The sequence below is a fragment of the Carettochelys insculpta genome, chromosome 3 (assembly GCF_033958435.1).
Source record: "Carettochelys insculpta isolate YL-2023 chromosome 3, ASM3395843v1, whole genome shotgun sequence".
Classification (NCBI taxonomy): Eukaryota; Metazoa; Chordata; order Testudines; family Carettochelyidae; genus Carettochelys; species Carettochelys insculpta.
Window position 1 is genome coordinate 55,376,354 of NC_134139.1, and position 16,557 is coordinate 55,392,910.

General features: G+C 41.7%; 1 protein-coding gene across 1 annotated transcript in view; it reads right to left on the bottom strand.

Moving 5' to 3' along the window:
- Positions 1 to 16,557, bottom strand: part of DNAH14 (dynein axonemal heavy chain 14) — a gene marked incomplete at its 5' end in the record, with an annotated part of 447,359 nt that overhangs the window by 74,036 nt on the left and 356,766 nt on the right. The window contains 6 exons of the mRNA XM_074988409.1: positions 1,510 to 1,716; positions 4,549 to 4,747; positions 5,165 to 5,604; positions 6,813 to 7,057; positions 15,115 to 15,236; positions 16,248 to 16,478. Coding sequence (XP_074844510.1) covers positions 1,510 to 1,716; positions 4,549 to 4,747; positions 5,165 to 5,604; positions 6,813 to 7,057; positions 15,115 to 15,236; positions 16,248 to 16,478 — 1,444 coding nt within the window. The remainder of the gene's footprint in view (positions 1 to 1,509; positions 1,717 to 4,548; positions 4,748 to 5,164; positions 5,605 to 6,812; positions 7,058 to 15,114; positions 15,237 to 16,247; positions 16,479 to 16,557) is intronic.

The window sequence follows — 16,557 nt, forward strand, 5'->3', positions numbered from 1 at the left end:
ATCCCTGTCTCCATAGGACTCTATGATTGTAACCAGGGCGTTCCCTATAAGATGACCACTTAGGCAGCTGCCCAGGAGAGATTCATGTGCCACCCAGCTGGCTAGCAGAGCACTCACAACCACCCACAGTAGACAGCATCTGTTTCTATTGGTGGAGCACATCCGCATATGCTTTGGTGCTCGTAAAATTTATTATGCCTATGGATGGAAAAAATTAGATGGAACGCTGGTTGTAACCATGTTGTACATGCTGATCACCTGAAACTTCATGGTGACAGCAAGTAGACATCCTGCTCCAAAAGTACAACTCACTATCATTTCCTCTAAAGGGCAATCTCAACAGCTATTAGCAGTGCACTGGGGCAGTTCCAATTCTATTTAATGACAGGCAGTGATACACAGATGCTGAAACCAGTTCATTACAATACTTAGCTTCATATGCAGCCAACTTTACACAATAAATCTTTAGGGTTGTTGATTTCAACACAATCACAAAAATGAATCTGGGATGATTTACAGAGTGTCATAAGTAATGTAAGCTTCCACATTTCCTTTATTTTCGTATAAGAATGTCATGTGGCACTGTGTCAAAAGCATTACTAAAATCAAGATATATATCTTGTACAACTTCCCCCCAACATCAACTAGGTTGGTGGCACCGAAACTGTGGGGAACACCGCCTAAAATATTCACAGGGGGACATGGTGGGACTCAGTTCCTGTCTCCACAAGGAGTGGGTAGAGAAGTCCACTCAATCCTGCTCCCATCTACAGTTCCAGTCCCAACCTTAGCCTTGGCTCCTGATCACAGTCCAGTTGTAGTTTCTGCTCCCTTCCTCATCCCTAAGCCCAGCCTGGGCCCACAGCCAAAGCTTCTCACAGATTCAGCCCCTGCCTCAGCCCCTGGCTGTGGCTCCATTGGAACTGTGACTTCATTCCCAGCCTCAGCTCTACCCCTAACTTAAGCCCTAGCCTTGGCTCCCTTACTCCTTTCCACCTCTCCAGGTTCCAGCAGATGTAAGGGGGGCCATGACTGTGAAAAGCGTGAGGACCACTGCACTAAGACAAAAATCTTTTTCCAAGATTGTATCACTAATTATATTGGTATAACTGAAGTGCTACAACTTATTTGTGCACACAATCACAAAGTATCTTGCTGAATCAGAGCCTTATAAACTTTACTTTCCCAGTTTATAAGGTCACTGGAAATGATTAACATACAGGTATTAGAGGCAATATATTTTATTAGACTAAGATCTGTTGGTGAAAGAGGCAAACTTTCAAGCCCATAAAGAGCTCTTCTTCAGGTCTGAAAGGTTTGTGTAAGACTGAAAGCTTATCAGCTGAGGTTGGTCCAATAAAAGATACTACCTCATCCACATTGTCTCTCTAATATCTGGTACTGACAAACTAAAACACTAATGCATATAGGTTTACTAGGCACAGTTGAGGATACATTACTTCTTACACACAATTATTCAAAGTTTTAAATAAAATTATGAGCTTGTACCTTGCTGAGATGATGTTGGCCTGTAACGTGTGCTAAGTAAATAATATACGTTACCACTGTTTCGGAAAGAATTCCACTGTTGAGAATTTGATGCAAGGGATTCACACAAGAGATTGAAAGATTGCATGTAAGTGCTCATATACTGACATTGCTTCCACATGGATTCAGTAATCCTGAGACAAGGAGATTTACTAAACACATATGAACCTATAGAACAACAAGAATTATAAGATTAGAACATGTTAATGCTGCTTAGATTTGCATTCACATGTCAAATGTGTAAAGTTAATTGATACATCAAAAGTAACTATGGCCTGTTCATTTAAGTTTGATTATAAACTGATAATGTGAAGGAGACTATTGAGAAAGTTTATTGTTTATGCTTTTTGGATGTTAAAACATCATTGTCACATTAACATTAAACTATCCTACCAGTGTTAATGCTGTTTCACTAGAATTAGAGAGTACATTGTACAGTATCTGGAGTTCTTTGAAATGTGTTCCTCTGTGGGTGCTCTGTATCAGCTGAACATGTACCCCGTTTGCCTTTGGTTGGAGATTTTTTGTAGCAGTGCCCATTCAGACCTTGGACATATTTCAGACATCTGTGCATTCAATACTAAAGATATATAGAGCTGAGCAAGTGAACCACTCTCAGTTCCCTCCTACCACAAAGCTGAGGTAAGAGGAAAAAGGGTGGGAAGTGGAGCTTCTAAGGAAGCATACATGCCAAAGAACAACTTTTACTGCACAAAATAACCTCTCCTTCTTTGAGTAATATTTTTGTGGGTACTTTACTTCAGGTGACTTCTGAGCAGTATCCCAGAAAGAGGAGGGAGATTAAGAGCAAAGTCTAATACTGAAGGACAAAACTACACTGCCAACTGAAGCACTTGACATAGAGGTATGAACCAAAGCACAGTGTTAGGAAAAAATATGTAGTGAAGTCCAAGTTGCAGCTGTGCTAATTTCAACAACTGGAACATCTGCCACAGAGGTAGATGGAGACTTTGTAGAATGAGCTAACATCCTAGATGGAGATTGGGCGTTACAGATTTGAAACATGAAATAAATCGCCCAGAGGTCCACTTTCAGAGTCTTTGGGCAGATGGTTCCATGTGCTGCCCGCATCTGCAGGTACTGCCACCCTCACTACAAGGCTATGTCCAGACTGCAGACTTCTGTCAACAAGACTTCTGTCGATAGAAGCATTGTTGACAGAGCATGTGTCCAGATTGCATATCTCTCAGAAGAGATCTGACAGTTGGGAGAATTCTGTTGAAATTCCTGTACACCTTATTCCACAAGGAAGAAGGGATGTCTCAACAGAGGGTGTTTTACTGACATTTGGCCATGTGTGGATGGCTAAATGTCAGAAAAGCCTCTCCTGACAGAACTGTCAGCAAAAGATATGCCAATGCATTGCACAATTTGTGCATCTTTTGCCGACGCTTCTCAGCAACCTAGACTCAGCCACATTGGCTGTGGTCCAATGGGAACTGTGGGGGTGGCACCTTCAGGTGTAGACAGCATGCAGACTTCCCTGACTGCCAGGAGCCAGTGCTCGCAGCTCCAGCCTAGTGGAGGGGATGGGTGGGGGAACCAAGGCTCAGAGTTTCGAGTTTATGGTGTGGAGCTTTGCCATGGGCAGGATGAAATCAAGCATGGGACTGGATCTGATCTATGGGCTGGAAACTCCCCACCCTGGCGTAAAAGGAACATTTCATAAGGAAATGAAATCCCATATTGTGATGGGTTTTATAATCTGTGGAAAAACACTCATCAATGACTAGGATAGTTTCCCAGAAAGAGGGACAACAGTTAAATGTGAGGAACCTGGAACATCAAAAAAATGCCAGCGTCCAAAATAATCACTGCAGCAGGAAAAAATAAAAGGGGAAAACAACAAACAGCAGAACCACAACAACTAACTACTATGAACTACATTAAACTAAAGAAATAAAAGATAATTACACTAACATATGCCTAAAATGAAGTGGGCATGCTCAACACTGCCACAATTGTAAGGGCAACTGAGAAAGAATTGAAGGCAGTTTGTTCACACAGCTCCATGTAATCTTGGTACAAGACCTGAAGATATCTGGAGCACATGCTCAGGGTGAATGGGCACCACTGAAAAATCTCTGATTAAAATTATATGGGGTATATGTGCACCTGAAACAGCACATCCTAGGAACACTACTCAAATAAGAATTGTTAAAATGGCACTGTCATACAATGAAGGTCCAAATTTTAGGATTTACGTTAAACATAATGGCTGTATCTACACTATCCCTCCCTTTTAGAAGTGGTATGTAAATGCTGCTGATTGGAAATGATAATGGGGCACTGATATGAATATTCAGTACCTTATTTGCACAATATTGGCAACCCAGAGAATCAAAAGCCTATGAGCAGATGGGAATAAGGGGACTTCGACGTAGGAGGGGTCCTTTCGTAAAGGAACCCCGTCTGGACGAGCCACGTGGCGGCGACCTGCGTCGATTTCGAAGTGCTGTGGCCGCCCGCATGCTAATGAGGCTCTGAATATGTATTTCAGCACTTCATTAGTAAACTTTGAAATGGCCATTTGCATGGCCATTTTGAAGTTTTTGGCTAATGTAGACACGGCCATAATGTGAATTTTCATATAAGCAAATTAATCAAGATTTACAGTCAAACCCAGCTCAAGAAGCAAAAAACAAAAAACAAAATGCAACCCCTCCCCCCCAAAAAAAAACCCCAGCAACAACAGGCTCTCTAGTGAATACTTGATGAGATTTTTCAAACTTTTTAATGCTAGTGTTGTAAAGGCCACATTTTATTCTCAGTTATATGATGTAAAACTGAAAAAAATTCAGTGACTTCACTGTAACAGAGTAAAAAGTATTGGCAACAGAGGCAGGAAAAACACAAATATATGTTTATTAGATCATCTGTGACTCTTTAAAGGTACTTAATTCTATATGAGTTACACTCATTAACCCTCTTAATTTCAGTGGAGATGTAGAAATAACTGAAGGAGGGGGGTTTATTTACCATTATTTTTGATCTCTGACTGTATATCCATAATATTTGCCAACATGCTGGAGTACAGGAAGAAGTTCCACTCATTCTCAGGTAGGAATCCAAGTTTGTCTTGGGCTGGATTTTCACCACAGTTATTCTGCATGATCTTAGTACAGAGCAGGAAGGAGAAACAGAGCTGGTCTTCAGTGAAGAGGGCAGAAGAAACTGTCTGTAGATGGGGAAAGGTGTTTGTCAACACAGTATTATATACTTAGAACACACAGAAAACAGATATTTAAGGCAATGTCTACTCTACAAACTAGGGGTATGATTCTCCTGTTTGAATACTGCTAGAATGAGTATAAATAGCAGTAGCACTGAGAGAGGCAACAGATGCACAGCTGAGCATGTACAAATGGTCACATACAGGTGGGGTTGTACTCAGCACAACTGAGCCATGCTTCCACTGCGGCTTACCCTGCTATTGTGCATATACTGCTGTGTATAATCATGCTAGCAGTATGCATCCATAAGCAAGGAAATCAAACCTGTAGCTCAAAATGCAGATATAATTTCAGACACAAAGCTTTATAGTAATTAAGGAGATTCATGTATAAATAGTTGTAATTTTTTGGTGACATCTCACCTTATAAACTTTACTTGTTAATATGTCAATTATATCTTCAAGATGCTTGTTAAAGCTATCTGTCTCAGTCTCATATTCCTCCCAGTGCTCTTCGGTGAAATGTCTTCTCTGCCTGCTAAGGGCTTGTACTGTTTCACATGCAGAAGTTGCATCTGACAGGGAAATCTGACCATGCAGTTTATTCACAGAATCCATATATTCTACAAAGATCTTATGGAACCACTCCAATGAAAACTGATACATATAGTTGATCTTAGTAAGATCTGCCACTACAAAGTAGAGCACAGCACCTCGAGTTGCAATAGGGAGATATTTTTTACGTGTTTTTTCAATCATGGCTTCTGTTTTTGCTGATGCTTCAACACGCTCAAAAATCTCTTTTGAAGTAACTTTTGTTCTTTGTAAGTTCTCAGTGAGATCCTGGTCATCTAATATATGTCCTAAAATGTAAAAAAAAATTAAACTGAAAATTTGAGTGAGAAAGCAGCAGACATATGAACACATTTTAAAAAAAATACACCAGGCTGCATTTTAAGGATGTTACTTCACAAAGTGTCTCTGTGTTCTTATTTTTTAGTTTAACCTCTTCCCAAAATCCAAAGTTTCATACTAAATCTAACTAATTTAGTACTTAACTTACTTCACATTATTTGTATTTTTATATGGTATTTATTGCTTTGCCGTATAATTTATTTGTATTGTCATACTTTTATATAAATAGAAATGAAAATAAATGTACAGAAATGCATACATACAAAATGGGAAATGACTATCTAGGAAGGAGTACTGTGGAAAGGGATGTAGGGATAATAGTGCAACACAAGCTAAATATGAGTCAACACTGTAATACTGTTGCAAAAAAGCAAACATCATTCTGAGAGGTATTAACAGGAGCGTTGTAAGCTAGAAGTGAGAAGAAATTCTTCCACTCTTCTCTGTGCTGATTAGGCCTCAGCTAGAATATTGCGTCCAGTTCTGCCACATTTCAGTAAAGATGTGGACAAATTGGAAAAAGTCCAGAGAAGAGCAAGAAAAATGATTAAAGGTCTAGAAAACATGACGTACAAGGGAAGATTGAAATAACTGGGATTATTTAGTCTGAAAAAAGAAGACTCAGTCTGAGGGGATATGATAGCAATTTTCAAGTATTTAAAAAGGTTGTAACAAAAAGGAGTGAGAAAAAAATTATTCTGCTTAACCTCTGATGACAGAACATGAAGCAATGGGCTTGAATTTTAGCAAGGGAGTTTTAGGTTGGAAATTAGGAAGAACTTCCTATCAGGGTGGTTAAACATCAGAATAAATTGCCTAGGGAGGTTGTGAACTCTCCATCGCTGGAGATTTTTAAGAGCAGGTTAGATATAACACCTGTCAGGGATGGTCTGTATTTTGCTTGTTCCTGCCATGAGTACAGGGGACCGAACTTGATGACCTCTTGAAGCTCCTTTAAGTTCTATAATTCTATGAAATAAAGTTATCTGATTTCTCACAAAAGAATTAACACAAGAATCTGAATCAGGGGTTTATTGTTTGCAATGCATATTAAGAAATTATCCATGTTTACTATCACATTACTGCATAGCACATTAAGCAATTTTTCTATACTTTCCTCAAAGAGATGCACAGAGTATAGCCTCAGTTTCTGTACCTTCTGTTTTCTGAAGCAGTTCGAGTGACTTTTGTTCCAGTTCTCGGAGTGTAATTTGGTCTGCAGAGATATTCTCCAATAACTTGCAATGTTTTTGCTCTAACTGTGGTGTTTCATGAATTACTACAGTGGACAAGAGTTGATCCTGCAAACCTTGGAATGTTACAGTGAAGTTGATCATTGTGACCATGTTACAAACTGCAGGGAGAAAATGGGGGTTGGCTTTTTGCGTCGTCATGTATAATCTGAAACCACAAAACATTTTATGTGTTAAAAGAATATTTCTCAGATGGGTAGCTGTGTTAGCCTGTAGCTTCACAAAACAAACAAACAAACAAACCCCAGAAGCTGTCCTGTAGCACCTTAATGCCTCTTATTTGTAACTATACTGAATGGTGGAGCTGTGATTGTGATATAAGGAGATCTAGTTCTGAGTTATTCACCCACTCCCAAATTGTGTCAGCTAGGGCAAGAGAAGCATGTTTGTTCTTATATCTAGAAGTTCTGGTGTACATCATTTCAAAACAGAATTGTATTGGGTGTTTAAGTAGCAATGTACTGGAGCAATGTTCCCTCTGATCTTTTCCATGTATGTTTAGATTTTTTTTCTATCCATAAGCAGAATAATATTTATGTGCACCAAGGGACGTGCAAATGTGCACCACCAGTAGAAACAAAAACCGAACTGTGGGCACTTGGCTAATCAGCTGAGTTTCTCTGGAATGTCTCCTGAGCAGATGCAGGAGTACCTAGATTTTGTGGAACACTGTATCGGAGTCTTCTTGCCATGAGTATTGTCGTAGGAAGGGGGATAAGAGAGAAGTCTGTGGATTTCAAGATGGGCAGGAAAAACTATAAATTTAGGAGGTAACCAATGTGCAAGTGTGAAGAGGCTGTACAAGGGTACAAACTGATAGTTAAATATTGGAGAGTAGGCCCTATGTCTGAAAGTAAGGAAGTGCTGCTTGCTTCTATCCATAACAATGCAAAGACGGAGTGCAAGTATGTGAGTTAAAGGTGCTGTAGGTCTTGCTCAAAAAAGGCAGAGATAAGGTTGTGTGGGTGTCTATCTTAACTTTGTATTCCTCATTTTCAAGAGTTTGAGTTTTGCTGAACTCAGTGTTCTGTAAGGGCACAAGCTATCAGCAGGCAACCTTAATTCTGTCTTAAGGAAGCTTTTTTGCCATTGATTGGTAGGAGTTAGTGCTCATTTAAGCATTTGTAGTTCTAACCTAGGTTTGCAGTTTATGTTACTTAGAGGTTACTAGGATAACTATAACATTTGTAGCTATGCCAGCGTAATTACATATTGTAGTTGCAGCCTGCATTGATAGAAAGGAATTTTCTGTCATTGTAGCAACACCGCCTCCTCTAATGAAGTTAGCTATGTTGAGAAAAGCATTCTTCCATCAACAAACCTGTGTCTACACTGGGCATTATGCCAGCATAGCTATGTTGGGATAGGGTTTTTTTTTTTAATACCACTGACTAATGTAGCTATGTCAACCTACCTTGTAAGTACATACCAAGCCCTTGCTTCTATCTAGTGCTTTCCATCAGTAGACCTCAAAGAACTTCATATCATTAATACCATTTTACTGATGAGAAACTGAGGCCCACGCAAAGTTGAAGTGACTTGCCCAAAAGTCATCTGGCAGATTAATAGGAGAGTCAAGAATAGTCCCCCAGCCCAGAGGTCTTTCTACGAGAAGAGTATGATTTGTACATAATTCCTAAGTGCATTTCCCCCATCTTGTACATTTTGTTCTGTTGGAATGGGAATAATGGTCATACTTTGAAATATAGTAACAGAGAGGTAGCCATGTTAGTCTGTATGCCAACAAAACAGCAGAAATGTAGCACTTTAATGACTAACAAAATGATTTATTAGGTGATGAGTTTTCGTGGGGGTAGACACACTTCATCTGCCACCTACTTCAGTCCTATGTACTTGATTTGTCAGTTTTTATTGTAATTTTTTGGGGTCCTCTGTACTTATAAATGTCAGTCTGTATTGCAAATGAGATTTATCTGATGAAGTGGGTCTGTCCCAGGAAGGCTCATCACCGAATAAATCATTTTGTTAGTCTTAAAGTGCTACATAACTGCTGTTTTAGACTTTGAAATGTTAGCAATGTGTATTTGTTAACATGGCTGATGAGAAAAATCTCAACCATATCTATGTTCTAAAACATCAATAATTTTATTACATGGTTGTTACAGTAGCTTCCAGCATGAGAGAGAAAATTGGTGTCCTCCTCTCCTTCTCCGGCCTGATCTCCCTCCATTTGCTGCAACATATAGCCCATTGCCAACATTTTCAGTTCCCCCTTCCCTTCCCATCCCATTAAACCATTAGTTAGCAAGGCAGAGGCCATTAACATGTGAAAAGTTGCTCCTTGCATTCTCCTGTCCCATGTTGCCAACTATAAATATCACAGGCAACACATTACAGGAGGATACCAGGTGACCTTTCTGGATTCTTCCTCTGTTGCAGATCAAAGATTTGCTGTAGCAGTGCCTGGTCGGGATGTGTATGCACAGTTGGCTTATCACAGTGACACTGGATTCTGTTTGGCACCTACTCATACCAAGCCCCTCAATTCCTTCTCCAGCATAGAGTCATTTAAGCAAAAGTGAAAGTAAATTGTTGTGCACTGGTGTGGCACACTAGTAAGAGAGTGTCTGGCTGAAGGCAGAACTCTGGATGCTGCCAATGTGACCACAGTGCAGCCAGTCTTCAGCCCTGGTTCTCATTTGACCAGGCAGCATGGCTCCTGCTGCACTGACCAGCCTTGGGGAACCTGTGGCTAGCCAGCGGGATCACCATTGCCCTGGCCAGCCCTAGGCTTCCCCCACACAAACCCAGACCCCTTCCCTGAACCCCCCCCAATAAGCTCCAGCCCTGACCTCTACACCTCCAGACCCCTGCCCTGATTCCTCCTCACACCTGCCAATGCCCCTTCCTGATTCCTGCAGCCCTGTGAGAGTGGTTGTCATGCACTGATAAAAAAAGGGTTAAAAAAGCCCTGGGAGAGGGCTGTCCTGGGAGCCAATAAGGGGGAAAGCTTGGGGCAGCCAATTAGAGCCAAGGACGGTTGTATAGAAGAGATGGCTGGCTAGTGTGAGCATACATTTTTGCTCCAGCCCTAGAGGGAGAGGGACCTGGCTCCTGGCTAGAGTTGGGTACCACAAACAAAGCAGGATGAGCCAGGGGAACTCTGGCCAGGCAAGCCCCAGGCTGTAGGGCCATGCACAAGGCCTGAGAGTACCAGGGCAGCAGAGAGGCAGCAGGTCCAAATCCTTGTCAATAACGAGCAGCCATTTCAGATTGCAGTTTGCCCCTGAAGTAAGGGGCTAGATGAAAACCAGAAGTGGATCACTAAGGCAAGGTGGGTATAGGTGTTTGGGATTCCCTGGGAGGGCAGGACCCCACAGCATGGGACACTGTGTCAGGGAAGTACCTGAAAGAAGGACTCCATGGTCAGGGAGGGACATGGGTCTGGATATAAGGTGGAGAACAGATTGATAAGCAACAGTGAGGGAAACACCACTCAGATGAGGCAGATCAATGTGCATAGTTGGTCAGGACACCATGACTGCCTGGGCCACGTTGGAGCAATGAGTATGACCTGGGCATTGTCAGCTCTGATTTTGAAGATGACTTTGTATTTAAGTGGAATCAGTAACAAGATGTACACGAGTGTCTTGTTCCACAGAATTAGGAACATTTCACCTAGTGATGCAGTCCTAACTCCCACCCTCAAGCAGAATAGGTGGCATTTACAATTTGTTAGTGTTGCAAATAAATCTACAGATGGGTAACCCCATAAAGAGAACAGGTGGTGTGACACTGTGTGGTTGAGTTCCCATTTGTGTTCTTGTGAAAAGTGCAGGCTGAGTGTCAGCAGTTGTCTTTTGGCATCCAGGGAAGTAGGAAGACAAGATGTCCATGTGATTTGAATGCACATGCACAGTTCCATGTTTTGATGGCTTTTATGCACAGAACTATGTGTGAGCGCCCCCTTGTCTTTTGATGTAGAATATGCATGCTACACTGTCTGCCAAGATATAATTTTTGTGTGTCTCTTATCAGTGGGAGAAAGTGAGACTATGCATACCTGAATATTCTGAGTTCTAGGAGGCTGAGGTGTAAGCAGGCCTCTGTTGGGAAGCCCCTGCCCTGTGTCATGTCGCAGTCTAAGTGTGTTCCCCAACCTGTCATGGAAGTGTGTTCTGAGTATTATCACTGGAGGATTTTGATAAAAAGAAATGCCCGGGTCTATGCTCTCCCTTTTTGTCCACCAGTGTAGGGAACGTAAAACATTCACAGATGGTTATCATCATATGGAGGCTGTGCTTGGCAGGTTTTTATATGGCAGTCAGATGGCCTTAGATACCTCATGTGCAAGCTGACATAGTGCATCACTTAGGTGGTGGCTGTCATGTGGCCTAGAAGTTGTAGGCACATTCTGGCTTCTACCAGAGAGTGAATGTATGCTGTTGATAAGAGGAACAGAGAGGAAGCCGTGCTAGTCTATACACTATCAAAACAAAAAGCAGTCAAGTAGCACTTTAAAGACTAGCAAAATAGTTTATTAGGTGAGCTTTCGTGGGACAGACCCACTTCTTCAGACCATAGCCAGACCAGAACAGACTCCATATTTAAGGCACAGAGAACCAAAAACAGTAAGCAAGGAGGACAAATCAGAAAAAGATAATCAAGGTGAGCAAATCAGAGAGTGGAGGGGTGGGGGGGAAGGTCAAGAATTAGATTGAGCCAAGTATGCAGGCGAGCCCCTATCTGAGTCACTATAGGGGCTCGCCTGCATACTTGGCTCAATCTAATTCTTGACCTTCCCCCCACCCCTCCACTCTCTGATTTGCTCACCTTGATCATCTGTTTCTGATTTGTCCTCCTTGCTTACTGTTTTTGGTTCTCTGTGCCTTAAATATTGAGTCTGTTCTGGTCTGGCTATGGTCTGAAGAAGTGGGTCTGTCCCACGAAAGCTCACCTAATAAACTATTTTGCTAGTCTTTAAAGTGCTACTTGACTGCTTTTTGTTTTGTCAATAACAGGTGTGTGATGGTGAAGACTCTGACACTGAGGAGGGAGGCTATGGCAAAAGTCAAGTCCAGGTAAGCCCTGATGAATTCTAGTTGAGTCAAAATGAAAGTGAACTTTTGAATATTTATTTGGCTGTGGAAGGCAGTCCTAGGCTGTGGAAGACAGTGATGGTAGCTGGTGTGTCCAATTAGGCCTCTTTGTAAGACCAGCCTTTGAGAAGGAAGTTGTCAAGGTATGGAAAGAATATAACCTCTGGTTTGCTGATATGGGCCATGACAACTGCAAGAGTCTTGGAAAAATCTCTCAGTGCTGCGGATAGACCAAATGGGAGCACTCTGTGTTGGAAATGATCATATCCCACTGCAAACTGGAGTACTCATATGTGTACTGGATGTACTGAAATATGGCAGTATGCATCTTAGAGGTTGAGGGCTGAGAGCCGATGCCCGTGTTCCAGTGCAGGTATTATTGAGACCAAAGTTACAATCCTGAATCTTTGGGAACATGCCAATTTGTCAAATTGATGCAGCTGTAGGATGGGTCACCATCCTCCATTTTTCTTTTAGGTCAGAAAACAGTGGGAGAAGAACCCCTTCCCTGTATGTTGTGGTGGAACAGGTTCTACAGCACCTAGCTGTAGAAGGTGAGTTGCCTCAATTTGAAGGAGGCACTTGTGAGCGGATTTCCTGAAGAGGATGGGGAAGGGAAGGTGGGCATGAAGGATATAGAGTGGGTGGATTACACTAGCTCAAGGACCCAGAAGTATTGCATGATCTGTCACCAAGTATGGAGAAATCCCTGGAGGTAGTGATCAAATGGGCACTGGTATTAAGGAGAGGTTGCTCAGGCCCTCAACCAAGCCTTCAAAATTGTGGTTTGGTTTCTAGTATTTGGGTCGGGACTTAATCCTGGTTGTTGTGTTGGTACCTACTTGGTCTGTTGCAGTATCATATGATTTAGGCTGCTTGCAGTTGCATTGTTGTGTGTGAGACTATTAGTAGGGGTGTGGTATTTCTTTCTCTTGCAAAGCGGGGAAAGTATATTCCCAGTTTATGCAGAGTGGCCCTGGAGTCTTTATAACGTGAAGGACTTTGTCAGTTTTGGAGGAAAAGAGCTTTTCCTTATCAAAGGGTAAGTCCTTCACTTTGACCTTAACTGGCCAAAAGAGTAGAGATTCTAAATTGCTGAGCAGATGAAGTATAGACCTTATGACCCAAAAGGTCAAAATGTTTGGGGTTCCTGTCCTACAGCATGGATTGTTGTTTTGGTAGTTTTGCCCTGTGGTTTTTCGGCTTTGACCACGAGGGAGATGTGCTGAGGGTGAGAAAATAAAAAATCTGTGCCCTTAGCCGCAACACAATATTTACGATCCACTCTCTTACGTGTTGGTAGTATAGAGGCAGGCATGTGTCGTATAGTGTTGGCAGGGTCCAGTATAGACTCACTTGTGGGAAGAATGATCTCTGAAGCTGAAGGTTGAAGAATCTTCAGTAGTTCATGCTGAGTCTCCTGAACTTCTTCTAAAGGTATGTGTTGACTGATTGGTACTCTTTTGAATAGTGCCTGAAACTGCTGCCACCATTGGTGAGAATGGCATGACAGATTCATCAGTGGATGAAAAAAACTTATGTTCTATGACTGTGTGTGGTGCTTCTCTGGTGCCAAGGATGTGGAAGTGCTCGAACATGGTGTGGAGATTGACTCTGTGACACAGAAAGTTAGAAGATAGGTGAGTAATGGGATTTATGGGGGCCTCCTGTGTTCCAGTATGAACATTGCATAGGCATGTGAGGAAGCATCCACAGAAGAGCAAACCATGGAAATTAGTACAGGATAGTTGAGTGGTGCTGGCTTAGCTGTCGATGTCAGCACCAGTATTATGACAGCTGCAGACTCTGGGGTCGTTGTCAGTGCCAATGGTGCTGAGGAGGAGGTGTGTGCACATGTAGGACTGAATTCCTTACTTTTATGCCCCAAGTGCTTGGTGCTTGATATGCCACAGTGACCCTGGGTGCTGACTTGTGAAGATGTTGGTATGTAGTGAAGACTTCATCTTTTTATTTCTATTTCTTTTCTTAATTTCTTTTTATTCAGGTCTCTACGAGGAGAGGTTGAGGCTTTCTTCCTTTTCTCATTAGAGTTGAAGTCATGCTCTTGGTCAGTTCTGACCTCAGTGGAGAGCCTCTATTGGAAAGGGTTCAGGTTAGCTCATCTGAGAGCCAGGTTGGAGAGATTTCTCCATATGTATCATCTTGAAGAGCAAGTTCTGTCCATGACAACTGAACGGACTTGACAGGAAGGTGAATCTCACCAAGACCTTTGACACAAAGGAAATGTACATCTGAACACGGCATGCAGTCCTCACATTTTTTTAAAAATCAGGGGATCCTGGGATGTTATGAAACCATTTTGCAGAGTCGCTCCCAAAGGAGTGAAAGGGGAGGAGGCAATACATTTGTTTTTAACATATAGACCTTTTTATCTACAATATGCTAATTTTGTCTTAATAGGAAAGAGCTCCAGCATTACTCCAAGTTGTGTCTTCAGCCCAAGACAGCTGAGAAGAAACTTAGGGGTCTGGGATACATGCAGACCAAACAGACTCTTATACCAACATGAGATACACCAAGCATGCATGCACATCCTGACCAGGCACTGCTACCAAAGATTTCTGGACAATGGCACTGGGAACACCCAGGAGCATCCACAGGGACATAACTTGAAAAAGAACTAATAAGTATGTTAGCAGAGCAAAGTTTGAATAGTGTACAGTAAACAACACATTTAACAATGAAGTGAAAACAAAATATTGAATAGCTGCTTAAGTACTCTCTGTGCTCTTACTAAATGAAACATGGATCCTGAGGAAAAAAATATGTGATCATATAAATCAATACAGTATCATAATGCATACACACATAATGGAGTTAAATTAAGACTGAACAGGCAAACTTAATTCTGGTATTTTCTAACTTTTGAGTGCTTTGCTTTGCTACCTTAATAATGTTCTTAAAATGCATTCTGAGAGTGTAATTTAATCTATAGTGCAACCCAGTGTTTGTTTTTTTTTGTGTGGTACTTGCTGGTACTGAGTACCGGCACCTCTGCAGCCCTAGACATGGGATTGGCTTGGGAGAAGCAGTGGAGAGCTGGCTGAGTACCAGCCCCGCTTTTTATTTTTTACAAAAAAGGCACTGGTGCAACCTAATACAACAATAGTTATGAGACAGTTACCTAAAGTTGTGGTTGTATTCAATTTCAGCATCTCCAATCCTGATGAAGTATTGACCTCTTCTACTGTAGATTTCCTTTCTTAAGATTGACTTTAAATTTGAATCCAAAGTTTCAGCCAGATCCTAAAATCCATGAATATATTGTCTACATTACAAAATCATTATAGTTGATTAAAAAACTTAAATAATTAGATTTGTGAGCTCAAAATCAGAAATGCATCTTGGATTTTATCATTAAATTTAATTTCTGGAAGGACAGTCATATTCCCTATACCCAGCCAGAAACGCCTCTTAACAGGACCTAAGGACATTAGATGCTGGAGATGCTTCATCAGTCAGGCTCCATTGGAATCATGCTGCCTAGAAATTGGAAGTGTGGAGATGGGAAGGACACATACTCAGCACAGATGGCTCTGGCCTTATGATTCTGTAGGAATCCATGTAGCGGACTGAGACTTTCTTGTATGTAAGTGATTTTATCGAGAAACTGTTAGTGTTTATGGACTGTTCTCCACATCAGTTTTAACGCAGTGCAAAGCCACTGACATCACTGGAGTTACAGTATAAGCTGAGTTATCCAGAATTCAGCTAACTGGAATGCTTAATTAACTGACACCTGCTCTGCTGGTAGCTGCCCAGGTGGGGCAGGCGAAGGGAGCTGGTTGCCGTGGGGCCAGGAAAGGCAGCTGGGGGTGGGGCCAGCTGCCTGGCTGGGGCTGCAGCTACCAGCCCCAGGCCCAGCTGTGCAGCCAGTGCTGGCTGCCTCAGCTGTTCCAGCAGCTGTGGGAACAGTGGAGCGGGTCTGCACCAGATCCTCTCCAATATCTGGGGCATTTGATTATCAAGCACCCTCAGTTCCCCAGGAGTGCTAGATAATAAAACTTGTACTGTACTACTAATTTATATCACTGAGAGTGAGGAGAATCAGATTCCTAGAATTTTAGATGGATTTTCATTATGAAATTTAAATAAAACTACCAGATAGTTCCATTACTTCTATTACTCTCCTATTGTTGTATCTCTGACAAGGGAAGTTAACATTCAAACTCAATCTATTCTTTCATTCATAATTTTCTGATGGGAATTTTTCTTCTTCTTATTTACTCAGAACTCCTCCAAATTAAATCAAAGTACCTGTAGCAGAACGGAGTCTCCAATTCGCATGGTATTTTCTAAAGTTCTTAAGTAACTGGAATCAGAAGCATGAATTTGTTTTAGCCTGTCACCTTCCATTTGACAAATCCATTTGCAAGCCTGTTTCTGTGGATCAATTAGTAAAGGCCATTGTTGTCCATTCTTTACAAGGATAGCATTCTCAATGGAGTACTGGTCAAGAGGCAAACCTTCATTTTGCCATTTGCTGACCTAGAAAAAGTTTTAATTTCAGTATTTTTACATTTTGTAACATGCTTGTTATTGCATGGATTCAATGTTTAAATTAACT